This window comes from Polyodon spathula, chromosome 9 (genome assembly GCF_017654505.1).
Source record: "Polyodon spathula isolate WHYD16114869_AA chromosome 9, ASM1765450v1, whole genome shotgun sequence".
Taxonomy (NCBI): Eukaryota; Metazoa; Chordata; class Actinopteri; order Acipenseriformes; family Polyodontidae; genus Polyodon; species Polyodon spathula.
In genome coordinates, this window is record NC_054542.1 from 29,565,061 (window position 1) to 29,580,033 (window position 14,973).

At 37.8% G+C, this 14,973-nt stretch overlaps 1 protein-coding gene across 4 annotated transcripts in view; it reads right to left on the reverse strand.

Annotated features, from left to right (window-relative positions):
• The window catches only part of cdkl5 (cyclin-dependent kinase-like 5), a 101,510-nt gene that overhangs the window by 28,417 nt on the left and 58,120 nt on the right, over positions 1-14,973 (reverse strand). For all 4 annotated transcript variants that reach the window (XM_041259131.1, XM_041259132.1, XM_041259129.1 and 1 more), the window contains exons 4-6: positions 2,840-2,885; positions 1,652-1,788; positions 688-808 (exon numbers count right to left, since the gene is read on the reverse strand). In XM_041259131.1, the coding sequence (XP_041115065.1) occupies positions 688-808; positions 1,652-1,788; positions 2,840-2,885 (304 nt within the window). The remainder of the gene's footprint in view (positions 1-687; positions 809-1,651; positions 1,789-2,839; positions 2,886-14,973) is intronic.

Consider the following 14,973-nt stretch of genomic DNA (forward strand, 5'->3'; position numbering starts at 1 on the left):
GCCACCATGACCTCACGTTTCAGCATGATAATGCACGGCCCCATGTCACAAGGTTCTGTACACAATTCCTAGAAGCTAAAAATGTCCCAGTTCTTCCATGGCCTGCATACTCACCAGACATGTCACTCATTGAGCATGTTTGGGATGCACTGGATCGACATGTCGACAGCGTGTTCCAGTTCCCGCCAATATCCAGCAACTTCGCACAGCCATTGAAGAGCAGTGGGACAACATTCCACAGGCCACAATCAACAGCCTGATCAACTCTATGCGAAGGAGATGTGTCGCACTGCATGAGGCAAATGGTGGTCACACCAGATAGTGACTGGTTTTCTGATCCACGCCCCTACCATTTTTTTTTAAGGTATCTGTGACGAACAGATGCATATCTGTATTCCCAGTCATGTGAAATCCATAGATAAGGGCCTAATTAATGTATTTCAATTGACTGATTTTCTTATATGAACTGTAACTCAGTAAAATCTTTGAAATTGTTGCATGTTGAGTTTATATTTTTGTTCAGTGTATTTTAACTATGGATAATAAACCCATTTTTTCTTTCTTTCTTTAAAACTTTCCAGAAGCACAGTTGATTTTAAACCAAGTCAAGTGAAATCACATCACCCAATCCTTACATCTCTTCCTGAAGCCACTGAACCTGACAGCAGCTTCCATTAGCTCACTTACCTCGGTGGACAATATCATTCTTGTGGCACCAGTGGATTGCTTTAATTAACTGATAGATGTAGTTTCTAACTTTCTCAGGTGGAGCCCCATTTGGCAATTCTTCTAGCAATTCCAGCATATTCTAAATAAATATAAAGGACAGAGACCTTAATAATATGCATAGCACAGTGCATATGACAAATCCCCACAAGCATTTAAAAAAACATTACAATTCATGGTGTCAAAGCTACCCTGGTTGACTGGCAGGATAGTAAAATTGTTTTAAAAGAATTCACTGAATTTTATGTTGCATCATCATTTTGAATTCATACTGAATTACAATGAATGTTTGTTGTTATGAAGAATACAGTAAACTGTTTTTTTTTTGTTATTTTTACCAATTGTGTATGATGCAATTGTTTGTGTGGATTAGCAAGAAAGTAATCGACACAAATATTTATATAACAAGTGTTTAGAGAACCTTTTTGTGTTCAACACAACAGAGTGAATATTTTACCGGATCTCATTTTGTAATCTTCAAATCCAAAGACACAATGCCCAGGTGAATCACACTTGTTGCTAAGCAGATGCAAAGGCTGATTTAAGAAAAGTATTCCACATATAGCGGTCTATGCAACTGATCTAAAATATGGGGGCTTTTAGTACTGCAACCATTGAAATAATTTAAATAACTGGTATTTTGTGAAAAGCAACATCTATACAGGGCTTTTAGATTATTTCTGTCAGTAAAAGTAAGTAAAATGGCAGGCATGGTCCTGGTTTGAATATTTAAACAGTGACAGTATTTAGCTCTGCCATTGTTTAGCTCAATTGAACAGACCCCACTTTCTTTTCCATATATAACTGTTGGAATATAAAAAACAGTGTTTGTTACAATTCAGTTGGGCTGTAACTTTCTAAAATCTTTTAGCTGTATTTATGACATACTGTATATAATGCTTTGTTACCACATTACTGCTCGCACCTTTTCCACATACTCGAAAACCAGGTAGAGCTTCCCTCGTCTGCGAAAGGCTTCCTTGAGCTCCACGATGTTCTCCTGCTTCAGGGTCCGAAGCATCTGAAGCTCCCGCAGCGTCGTTTCTTTAACTTCTTCATTTTCTATTGACACATTTCATAATAGTAAACTGTGATTGGCAACAGAACCGGCAGGTAAATTAAATAGTTTCTATTCTCTGACCATTAGTGTCATTATATACTTCAGGACTGTTGTAGACAACTCCATGTTCATTACTGGGTGATAATGGACCTGGAACGACATTGTGAAGTACATCTGCCCTTTGAGTTTCTATGTTCTTGCTCAGTACACAGTAACTGCTCTGAAAAAAACTGTAAATGTCTGGATGATCTACTTATTAACACTTCATACATACCTATAAAACATGGTATTGTATGCAGTTGTAAAAGAAACAGTACAATTATTTGACAAATGATATTAGAAGTGAATATATTTTTCTAATCAAAAATCAAAGAATATTTTTTTTCCTTATAAATCTTGATATGATTATATAGCCTATTGTTTGACAAAGATTCATGACATGAATGGACCTGCTGTGTGCTGGTGCCTTTGCAGTCCAGTGGTGGCTGCTTGCCAGCGGATGCTGAGTGATTGTGAATGACTTAGTTACGTGGCTGGGCTGTATTAAGAAGACACTACATAGAGTAACTGGAAGTCCCTTCCTCTCTTTCTTCCTCAAACAAGAACATGGCAGGGATCCTTATTAACATTGTAAGTAACCTCCACTTTACAGAACTGCTCTGTTCAGCAATGCTGGCACACAGTTTTACATGAACAGCATTATTTGGTTGATGCAGAACTTTCTAAAGGAAAAACAGTCAAATCACTTTTAGAGCTTGTCCTTCCTTAATGCATGCTCAGCTCACCTCACCTTTTATCACTGAAGTGCAGCACTTTTGGATGCCTTGAAGGCACTCAAATATTGAAATTGTTGTTGTCCAGAACTTTAAACCCCAATACTTGGCTACCAATAAAGGAATTGTTTAAAAAAATGGGTCTACTTGTTTCCATTAGCTTTACCTTTGTAAATCTTAATGTAATGTTGTAATCTGATGTAGGTGTGTTTTATTTAGCTGCCACCAGATGGCGCACGGTTAATGTCTGGTTGCTGTTTTCATTTGAAGAGCCCCTTACCTTCACTGTCCTTGAACTTCTTGATGGCCACAATTTCATTGGTCTCCTGTAACACAAATAATAAAGATAATTAGGGACACTGACTGCTACAGAGTGAGTGCATTATGTGGTCTCCTGTGAGGTCTGAATTCTGATGTTACAAGCCATTACACTCGACCATACCATGATTACCCTTGATTAAGTAGCACATGGCACAATAATACTCAACATCCTCATGGGTTTTAGGAATTTTAAATAATGTTTTTCCTGAGAAATGTTTTAATAGCTCTGTGCACAAGCTGAAAAATATTCTGACTGCATGCAGCACAACTTCTGCTTACTACAGCACAGGCTAGATTTTAACATGCATTTCAACAGTACTAAAAGTCACAGTATGTTATTCTATTACTTAAAGAAAGCAAATACATGCTTATGTATAAAAGAGCATGCTGTATTGTTTTAAACCTTTTTTCAGACATACTAACAATGACATTTTATTTTATTCACATTGCCTTAATAACCAGAACAGGCACTACTACCAAACTGATGTTAGTCTTGTAATTATCTAAACCAAGGTAACCTAGTGATCTTTGGGTAGTCGCCATTGGCTATGTTTGGTTTTACGATACGCGCCCCTTCTTAGCTGATGATCAAACTGCACCAAACTTCGTACAGAGACAGTCAAGCCCTTTGCAAACTTGCCAGACTTCTGTCAGTTTATGTACACAGCTTGATTGACAGATATTCGCTTTGAAGATAGAGTTTTATTGGTGTTGCAGCTGTCACTCTCTCATTGACCCACATTCCACACTGACCACAGAGTTTTTTGTTTTTGACAATGAAAACATCTAATACATGTAAGTAATTCATTTGTGATATTTTAGAAATATTTGAAAGTATATGCATGCATAAACAGTAACATCCCATGTACAATAATATCTGTATTTTACTTTTGTATACATTTTCTTCCACTTATTACATCTTACATTTGATATAACCTGTGAAAATAATAATAACTATTTGTCTAATACCATGCTTATGTTAGTGTGATAGTGACAAAGTGTATTATATAGAAATGTATGTCAAACGCAGATAGAATGCAATGTAAGTAGGAGGAGATGGTACAATTCATAGTTTTTCTTTGTATTTGGTGGATGGACAAATAATGTAATAATCAAATGTTGAAACTAGGGGATTACTTATTTTTTTATTTATTTAATATACTTATTTTTATCATATTCCTTTATACATCTAGCTATGTATAATAGTTATGTTGATGTGTTTGCGGAATGATCAGGATGTAGGGGGTGAAACTTTTTTCACATACAAGCTCATTTTTATATATTTATTTATTTGTTTGTTTGTTTATTTAATTAATTAATTGATTCGTTAATTAATGTCTGTATTGTTATGCAACCTGCTGACATTTCATTGAGGCTCAGTATTTTACTGTGTGTTGAGGCTGGTTATGTTAAGAATAATAATTAAATGTTTTGAAACAAATCTCTTTAGTTTACCCTCAGAGAACCCAAGGTAGCATAATTTATTTAAACAAGGTTATGTTGTTGGAAAAATAACTCCTAAAGGCAAAATGTAATAAAACAAATACTATACAATTTGTTGTTTTTTAAAGTACTTTAAAGACAGTGTGCAAAATCAGCCATACAGTGCTTGGCTGTGGGGTGATATCCATGTCAAAAAACAATACAAAGTGCATTTAGCAGATCACAACATACTTAATATGTTGTAATACTTAATGTATGCAATATTTCAAATTTTGTGGACTCCAAAAAATTGCAGAATACAGAACATTAACAAACCTTGGCTAATTTTAAGATACAAATCATTGTGGTGGATTTCCACCTGCTCTAAATTGTACCATTGTCTCCATCTTTAGATCTTAGATACAGATATTGGTAAAACAAATACACACATCTTACGTAATGTGTGCTTTTTTAAAGCTATTATTAGCAACAGAAGAATATAGTATACAGTAGCACAACCTCTGACAACAGGTGAAGACAAGTCACCCACACAAGCAATTCTTAACCCTCCCATGACATACGTCAAACCTAAGCACCACTGGTCCACATTTCGCCAGTTATCAGGATGTTTTTCAAATCCAAGACAATAAAGCATGTACATTAAACATGCAGCTATATCTACACCCACAGTTTAGTTTTAGCCAATTCTGGTTCAAATCCAGCCCTATAATTAAAAATCCCTTAAGGCAGTAACCCAAGGAAAGCTGAAAGAATGGCATCTGTTTCCCATGTGTTCAGTAATTCATTATAAGATTTGAGGCACAGGAGAATATTTACTCTGATCTCTCAAGTCCATTTTGCTGTAACATTATCAGCCGCGCTTGTTCAGCCATTAATATTTACTAGCTGCAATTGTACTTCCCCCATCTTTGTTTTGAAATGTTATCAGTCTTGCTAATTACTACCCCTATAAGTCAGAATTGATGACAGGGACTATGATAGAACCCCTCTGATACAAGTAACCATTCACAGTTGTGGATATTTTATAGTTTTTTTCAATTCTGCAATAAAAAAAATTTTTAAAAAAATCTTGAAATATTTCAGCTGCTTTTCAGTTTCCTAATACCACATCTCTCCTACAGCAGTCATGCACAGTAGGCACTGCAGGTCTTGAAACAAGCACTATTAAAACTTCTGGAATCTTTTTAAGTGTACTTTGAAGGTTTTAGTAAAACCTTTAGGAGCTAGGTCAAAATGTGATGTAGTGCGGCCAACACAACAGTTTTTACTTACGTACAAAACAAGTTTCTAACAGGTCTTTTTTGTTACACCAGAGTGAACAGTCATTACTGCATTACTAATGGAGATGGAGGACTGACTGCTAAAGGGAAGGAGAGGGTTAAAAGAACTAACAGAATGTACTCTGGTATTGTAGAACTGTATCATGTACTGAAGACCCCTATCTGTCTTTGTGGTTAGAAGTAAAACCACTCAAAAGCAGGTTTTGGTGAGTTTGATGTTCGAAAGCATCGACTGTGAGGTAATATGGCTGTGTAATAAAGTAAGAGTGGCTACCCACTAAGATGGGGATCAAAGGACAATATAACCACTCTCCAGGCACATTCTGTGTGTGATAGCAATTTCATGTGGGTAAAAATTACACCATCATGAAAATGTACTATACAGTACCGTGACATCCTCCTTATGCATATGTAAAAATGTAAGTGTGTGAGAAGTATGTATGAAAGATTGACATGCATCATCAAACTCTGAAACTTTTAATTACTTATCCTAACCAAGTTTCATTACATATGTACTATGATATGTACATGCAGGCGCCACCACAGATATGCATCCCAGCAGCCGGCAATACATTTCTTCCATTTTGCACTAATTGTTCTACAAGTTTAATATTTTAGTAAAATTTATTGTTGGAGGAGCTGAAAGACACTACTCCAGAAACTGGACTAAGATGTTGAGGCATCCCCACCATTTACCTGTAGAGGACGTTTGTCACAACTTTACAGTGCAAGCTGGACAACTCTAAAGCCACTTTCACAACCCACACGATACCGGGTCGCGACCCAGGAAGGGTCCGACCCGGGTAGGGTCCGACGCAGGTAGGGTCACGACCCAGGTACAGTGGCTTGCGAAAGTACTGACCCCCCTTGGCATTTTTCCTATTTTGTTGCCTTACAACCTGGAATTAAAATTGATTTTTATTTGGATTTCATGTAATGGACATACACAAAATAGTCCAAATTGGTGAAGTGAAATGAAAAAAATAACTTGTTTCAAAAAATTCTAAAAAATAAATAACGGAAAAGTGGTGCGTGCATATGTATTCACCCCCTTTGCTAGTAAGCCTCTAAATAAGATCTGGTGCAACCAATTACCTTCAGAAGTCACATAATTAGTTAAATAAAGTCCACCTGTGTGCAATCTAAGTGTCACATGATCTGTCACATGATCTCAGTATATATACACCTGTTCTGAAAGGCCCCAGAGTCTGCAACACCACTAAGCAAAGGGCACCACCAAGCAAGCGGCACCATGAAGACCAAGGAGCTCTCCAAACAGGTCAGGGACAAAGTTGTGGAGAAGTACAGATCAGGGTTGGGTTATAAAAAAATATCAGAAACTTTGAACATCCCACGGAGCACCATTAAAGCCATTATTAAAAAATGGAAAGAATATGGCACCACAACAAATCTGGCAAGAGAGGGCCGCCCACCAAAACTCACGGACCAGGCAAGGAGGGCATTAATCAGAGAGGCAACAAAGAGACCAAAGATAACCCTGAAGGAGCTGCAAAGCTCCACAGCGGAGATTGGAGTATCTGTCCATAGGACCACTTTAAGCCATACACTCCACAGAGCTGGGCTTTACGGAAGAGTGGGCAGAAAAAAGCCATTGCTTAAAGAAAAAAATAAGCAAACATGTTTGGTGTTCGCCAAAAGGCATGTGGGAGACTCCCCAAACATATGGAAGAAGGTACTCTGGTCAGATGAGACTAAAATTGAGCTTTTTGGCCATCAAGGAAAACGCTATGTCTGGCGCAAACCCAACACCTCTCATCACCCCGAGAACACCATCCCCACAGTGAAGCATGGTGGTGGCAGCAGCATGCTGTGGGGATGTTTTTCATCGGCAGGGACTGGGAAACTGGTCAGAATTGAAGGAATGATGGATGGCGCTAAATACAGGGAAATTCCTGAGGGAAACCTGTTTCAGTCTTCCAGAGATTTGAGACTGGGACAGAGGTTCACCTTCCAGCAGGACAATGGCCCTAAGCATACTGCTAAAGCAACACTCAAGTGGTTTAAGGGGAAACATTTAAATGTCTTGGAATGGCCTAGTCAAAGCCCAGACCTCAATCCAATTGAGAATCTGTGGTAAGACTTAAAGATTGCTGTACATCAGCGGAACCCATCCAACTTGAAGGAGCTGGAGCAGTTTTGCCTTGAAGAATGGGCAAAAATCCCAGTGGCTAGATGTGCCAAGCTTATAGATACATACCCCAAGCGACTTGCAGCTGTAATTGCTGCAAAAGGGGGCTCTACAAAGTATTGACTTTGGGGGGGTGAATACTTATGCACGCTCAAGTTTGCTGTTTTTTTTGTCTTATTTCTTGTTTGTTTCACAATAAAAAATATTTCGCATCTTCAAAGTGGTAGGCATGTTGTGTAAATCAAATGATACAAACCCCCAAAATATCCATTTTAATTCCAGGTTGTAAGGCAACAAAATAGGAAAAATGCCACGGGGGGTCAATACTTTCGCAAGCCACTGTAGGGTCCGACCCGGGTAGACAGCGCCAATGTGAAAGGGGCTTAATTCTGCTGCAGATTTCCAAGGACAAGTTGAGGTCATGCTTTTACATGCCAAAGGTCAGAGAATGAATGTGGCAGCAAAGGCATACTTTTTACATTGTATCTCTGATGATGTCATTACACATATAATCCTTTAACCACCAACCATGTTGTCTGTCCAGAACTAAACACACAACATTCATGGTGGTGTACGCATGCCCTAGCTTTCAACATCAGTGTTCTCTTACAGCACACTGGTGCTAAACTGAATCAATATCAGCAAACTCACAATATTTGTGTTCGCCTCTGTCTATCTGACTTGCACTTTTGCTGATTTGTACCTACAAATCTGTTAGTGTCCTGCTCAGCATGCTTCTGAAGTTTTCTGACTTGTCTCCCTTTCTCTTTCCTCCATTCTCGATTGCCTTTCCCGCTGTGCTTACACCTTACAAAACTTTCAGTTTCATCATAACTGGATAAGCATTTATAACTCTAAAAGTGTGACACATAAAGGAAAAAATGTACAGCTGGGACAATTTCGTGTGGGAAGGAGGGTTGCTTTAAAGAAGCTTAAAGTCCACATCACCTATGTCACATTACAATCTGATTATACTTATATTATATATATTATATTATACTAATATTATAATATACATTTTTAAATAGCTGCATCTGTAGACACTTCATACAGGTATAAAAATGATTACCACAGATTTTTTTTTTTCTTACACTGTGCACTAGTGCTCAATACTAGTAGGCTGTCCACTGCACATAATCAGTTCTCTGTTTGCATTGCATTTGTTTTTTCAGACATCACATATTATTATTACACATTTTTATCAGAATTATTATTCTATAATATACCGTTACCAATTGAACTCTGTGGCCCAAAACTACCCAAAGAAAATAAACATAAGCGCAGCTTTTATATTGCTGACTTAATAAAAACAATAACGTCAGAGTACTATAAACCAGTACAGATTGCATGTTCAAGATTTCTGATGCAGAAATCAAAAGCATGAATCCACCCATCCAGTTTTTTTAGGTAAGCTTTCAATTTTCAATTTTATTTTTGGTAATATTCATATGCACATTACTGGGTAAGGGCATCTGCCAAGAAATAATCATAATTCCGTGCAGTTCACAAGAAGGTTAGGGTTATTTAATTTCACGAATTACATGAATGAAGTTGAACAGCTATACGTGTTTTATTTTTTAAGTGGATGGGAAACAGTAACACTATTTGCAAGCTATAAATGGTAGAACAAACCACATATAGAAATACACTTTTTTTTTATTGCCATAAATGAACTGCTAGCCAGGGTTAACTGTATATAAGAACAACGTTCAGAATTGCCAACCTGCAGACAAGGGGGCGTGTCGCTTGCATTCCTGATGCCAGCATGGTTATTTTCTCCTGCTGGAGGTTCAAAACAGTTAGGAATCGGGCCTCAAACCACTTATTCTTCCTCCACACAATTTATTTCTTCACACACCACACTCCTACTGTCCTTACTATAATACAGACTACTCAAAACGTCAGAGAAATTTGTAATGATCGCTTTCACAGTCTGAAGCCATGTGTATCTCTCATCTGTTCCTGGTATGTGTTCCCCTAGTGACGTCACGCCAACTTCGTGCATCATCGGTGCGTTGTCGATATTTTATGGAATTATTGATTTTACGTCTCTCAGTGCTCTAAAATTGCACATGGAGATTTAATTTCTTGCTCATTGTGAAAGTAAACTAAGTATGACCACAATGCCAAAAAAATATTTTCTGTGTGCGATATGGACTTAAATCCATCTTGACTAATTTATCCAACCTGATAAAAGTGCATGTATAGACCAAACTCAGCAATGTTTTTTTGCAGGGGTCTGATCCCTCGACTTTATCAAAGCTTGCAGGTCTGAAACTGACCACCTAAAGTACAAGATTCTACAATTAAAAACAAAACCAATCGATTAGGTTTTATAGTTCTGCCGAGTGTGACGGCCTTTTATTTGGCTCAAACAACGGTAATGTTAAAAACCCTTTGTAGTCGACTGTTAATTCTCAACTCCTTTATGTCCCCCAATGTGCTCTCCAGCACTGGAAATTCATTCAGCTCAATATTTCTTCTCAATCTCAACTGCTAGTGTGATGGATCTTGGTCCTTAATGATGAAAAACTGTAAAGGCTTGTATGTTGACTACTGTCACACTATACTGTAAGTGGGGTCCAAAGTCTTTATTGGAAGAGCACATCTTAAGAGGTGTACAGACAAAAAAAAACAAAAATGCTGCAGCTTTCACTTACTGTTACTCTTCTCCCTCTCTAACTCACATCCGGTAACCACCTACACAAAGGTCAACCCATCTACCAGCTTTGCACATCTGGACACATTTGCAATTTTTTCCCCATTCTTCTTTACAAAATTGCTCAAGCTCTGTCAAGTTGGATGGGGACCTTTGGTGAACACCACTTTTCAACTCTTTCCACATATTCTCAATTGGATTGAGGTCAGGGCTTTGACTGGGCCACTCCAGGACATTGACCTTTTTGTTTTTAAGCCACTCCAGTGTGGCTTTGGCTGTATGTTTGGGGTCATTGTCCTGCTGGAAGATGAATCTTCGCCCAAGTCCCAGGTCTCTTGCAGACTTCAGCAGGTTTTCCTCCAGGATTTCTCTGTACTTTGCTGCATCCATTTTGCCTTCTATCTTTACAAGCTTTCCAGGCGCTGACGCAGAGAAGCATCCCCTTCGCATGATGCTGCCACCACCATGTTTCACGGTAGGGATGGTGTTCTCATGATGATGTGCAGTGTTAGGCTTGCGCCAAACATAGCGCTTAATGTTGAGGCCAAAAAGCTCTATTTTGGTCTCATCAGACCATAGAATCTTCTTCCAGTTGGTCTCAGAGTCTCCCACATGCCTTCTGCAAACTCTAGCCGAGATTTCATGTGAATTTTTTTCAACAATGGCTTTCTTTTTGCCACTATCCTATAAAGGCAAGTTTTGTGAAGCACCCGGGCTATTGTTGCCATATGCACAGTGTCTCCCAGCTCAGCCGTGCAAGACTGTAACTCCTTTAGAGTTGCCATAGGCCTCTTGGTGGCCTCCCTGACTAATGCCCTTCTCGTCCGGATACTCAGTTTTTGAGGACGGCCTGTTCTAGACAGATTCACAGTTGTGCCATATTCTCTCCATTTCTTAATAATGGACTTTACTGTGCTCCGGGGGATATTCAATGCCTTGAAAATGTTCTTATATCCTACCCCTGATTGTTGTTTTTGAAGAACCTTATTCTGGATTTGCTTTGAATATTCCTTCGTCTTCATGATGTAGTTTTTGTTAGCAAATGTACTAAATAACTGAAGGACCTCCCAGAGACAGGTGTATTTAACCTGAAATCATGTGAAACACCTTAATTGCACACAGGTGGACTCCATTCAACTAATTATGTAACTTCTAAAGACAATTGGTTGCACCAGAGCTTATTTAGGTGTGTCATAGCAAAGGGGGTGAATACTTATGCAATCAATTATTTTCTGTTTTATATCTGTAATTAATTTAGAACAATGTGTAGATTTTATTTTTCATTTTGACATTATGGACTTTTTTGTGTTGATCAGTGGCAAAAACTCCTAATTAAATCCATTTTGATTCCATGTTGTAACACAATAAAATGTGAAAAAGTCCAAGGGGGGTAAATACTTTTGAGAGCCACTGTGTATTATGTGTGTGTGTGTGTGTGTGTGTGTATATATACACACACACACACACACACACACACACACACACACACCATTATAACAGAAGAGGAACAAGTTATGTGGGATGCTGCTGCCATGACATATTTTAATGTTAATTATCATTTATATCTTTAACGCTGATTTCAGAGATACAAGAGTTAAAATGTAAAAACTGTACCATTGGATTTAGCTCAGAAAGCCAACCTAACAACTTTTTGTTTTATCAGTGTCCACAGACATGTATAAATAGAATCCTAGGTGCAAATTGAGGAGTGTTCTCTATATATCTCTGAGTGATGCTGTGACTGATGTCCCAAAGAAGATGCTTGTGAAAAAAAAAAAAAAAAAAAATTCAAAACTAGCTGCAGTGTAATTTCCTGTTGCTCCCCCTACCCCCACACACATTTGCTAACATGACTGCAGATAGGTGAATGCAATTAAGAATCCAATTAATTCTCAATACTAATTTTGAAACCCAGATCCGCCAGGGACTTTACTGTAGCTGTGTGATGGGAAATATGGGACTGACGATTGTTGAGGGAAAGCTTTCAATAGCAGATTTTAATGGCAAGATGCCATGTTCTCATTTCCTGCAGCAGCTGACAAAAAGACAGCTGACAGCAAACAGCAGTAAAGAAAATTGTGTCTTCAAGTGAGACTGAGAGAAGCAGCCCTTTTGAAAAGGATCCTGAACTACTGTTAGCTAAAGCTTGATAAGAAGAAAAGACAAGTCTGGCAAAAGGCTGTGTGTTCCCATCCTACTAAAATGTTAGGTAAAAACGCATAAGAAACTAGGTTAAGAGGACACACATGTTATCTAATATCTAAATCACACCCACTTACAGCTTGCAGAATTGAGCTGCTCCTCACTGGTCAATTTGTCTCAATTCTGAACGTGGCCCAGAATAATGTTTTAAATTATTTCACAACAAATTAAGACAAATACGCTTTATCTCATGCAAGAGGCACTGATGAAGGAGCTTACTTAATTTCTTAAAAGTTTCAATGTTTGAAATTGTGGAATGAGGTTTTACAGTTGTGTAAAGCTTTCAGGACTCGCTACCCCATGAAGAGACATGGCTTAAATACCCTGGAAGAGTGTGAAACAGATTGTAACATGACACATTTTATGCAAAAGAAATAAAACCCAATGATTTCCCTTTTTTAATGAATCCACCACTCTCATTTAGCAGTCGGTCACGCTGTAACAGATTGATTCTATTATACATTACTACATATAACTGGCATACACGTTTTCCAACTCCATCTGTATTTGTTTGTTACATCAGCACTAATATTGCTTGGTATTAACTCTCATATACCGGTATCCATCCTAACCCAGGTGCCTGGGTTCAAAATAAACAGGAAGTGACGAGAATGCGCACGTCAGTAGCTCCTAAACCGTGTAAGTAACTGACTGATTTTTCTTTGTTGCTTTATTTTATGTAGGTTTTACCAGTTGAAAAGGCATTCAAAAGGATGTATTTTTATTTGTTAACTAATTGAACAAAGTTACAGTACTGCAGCATTGCAATCTGATACAGTAAAAGTGCGTGCTAGCTGACAGTACTGCTTGTAAGTGCACTCCCGAATTATATTATGTAGTCTTCATGTTTTGTTTTTTACTTACTGTAGGTTTCAGTGTTGCAAGCTGTAAGTTAGTTGTTTTTGTTTGAATGTGTTTTTCACTGCTTAAATTACGATTTAAAATCAGCACAGTACAGAACGATACTGTTAGTGTTGTTTTTTCCAAGTACTGTAATTTAAATTGCAGTATAAACTGCAATTTACATTTATAGCACATGTTTTATATACAAATGCAATTTTTTATGCCAAACCTATCTGCTTTTAGTGATGATTTCTGGTACAATGGTGTTAAAGTGGCCAGGAACTGTATCCCTCACAGAGGATCATAACTGTTTACTGATGCACAGCGACTGAAGGCTCAAAAGAACCACCACAGCCTGGCTTTACTGGCTCCTTGATAGATGTATTTTTTCAATGAGATCTGTTATGATGCAGTGCTTGCAAAGTCTAAAGTCTTTGATGAGGGATAGTATCCTGACATTTGCAGTGTTCATCACAGAAAACATCAAGCGAATCTCAGCAAATTTGTCAGTACATGGAAACAGCCGCACTTTCCTTTCACCTACTCCAATCACTCAGTGTGTTTACATGATCATAAGAATTCAGATATTTTTTGGAAACTAATTTTTCGGAAAATTACTTCCGATATCAAAAGTCGTGTAAACGCAGTTTTCGGAAAATGCATCGGAATATTCCGAAAGTCAGTTTTCGGAAAACAGCACTTAAACATTTCTGAACAAATTCCGAAAACTAACAAAATGTTTATCATGTAAACACACTTTTCGGAAAACATATTGAAACAGCGTACTGCGCATGTGCACACTTTGACCCTTTTCTCCTGCACCTGGTTTTAGAAAACAGAGGAAATAATCAAAATAATCTGTAGTCAGTCTGCATCTATTTGTCTAGTTTGGGATGAAGTAATACATTTGTTGAGGTCCGTATGTATTTGTTTTCCAGCTTTAAAATGACGTAAGAATTTAAAATAATGTCTGCAAAAGAAACTGGTAATATAGAACAGGATGAGCTGTTGGAAAGGCTGATTGCACATTGTGGGGAATCTGAATAGAGGCATAGTATAATAATCTTTGAATTTAATACCTGACACTTCGATAAAGCACTTGAGTTATTGGATTGGTCTCCGTTCTATCTCAGAAATGTCCGGTCTTCAAATCGTATTTAGGCTACTACAGTACTTTGCATGCAAAAATATCCTGCGTTTTCCAAAAACTTCAATCCATGTATACAGCTGAATTCTAATTAGATTTTCTATTGTTAATTATGTAAACACAGAAAAGTGACGTTTTAAGAAAATTAGTTTTCTGATTCAGTTTTCGGAAAACGCGTTATCATGTAAATGCACTGACTGTTTCCAGTCACATCCAGCAGCATACTCTAGGTCAGTGGTTTTCAAACTGTTTAGGCCCCGTACCCCTTTCCAAAAAATCTAGTCTACCACGTACCCCCATCTCAGATAGGGTCATAATATACCTATGAAAACAGAAAGAAATGGTATTTTCTAATTACTAGACTTAAGTA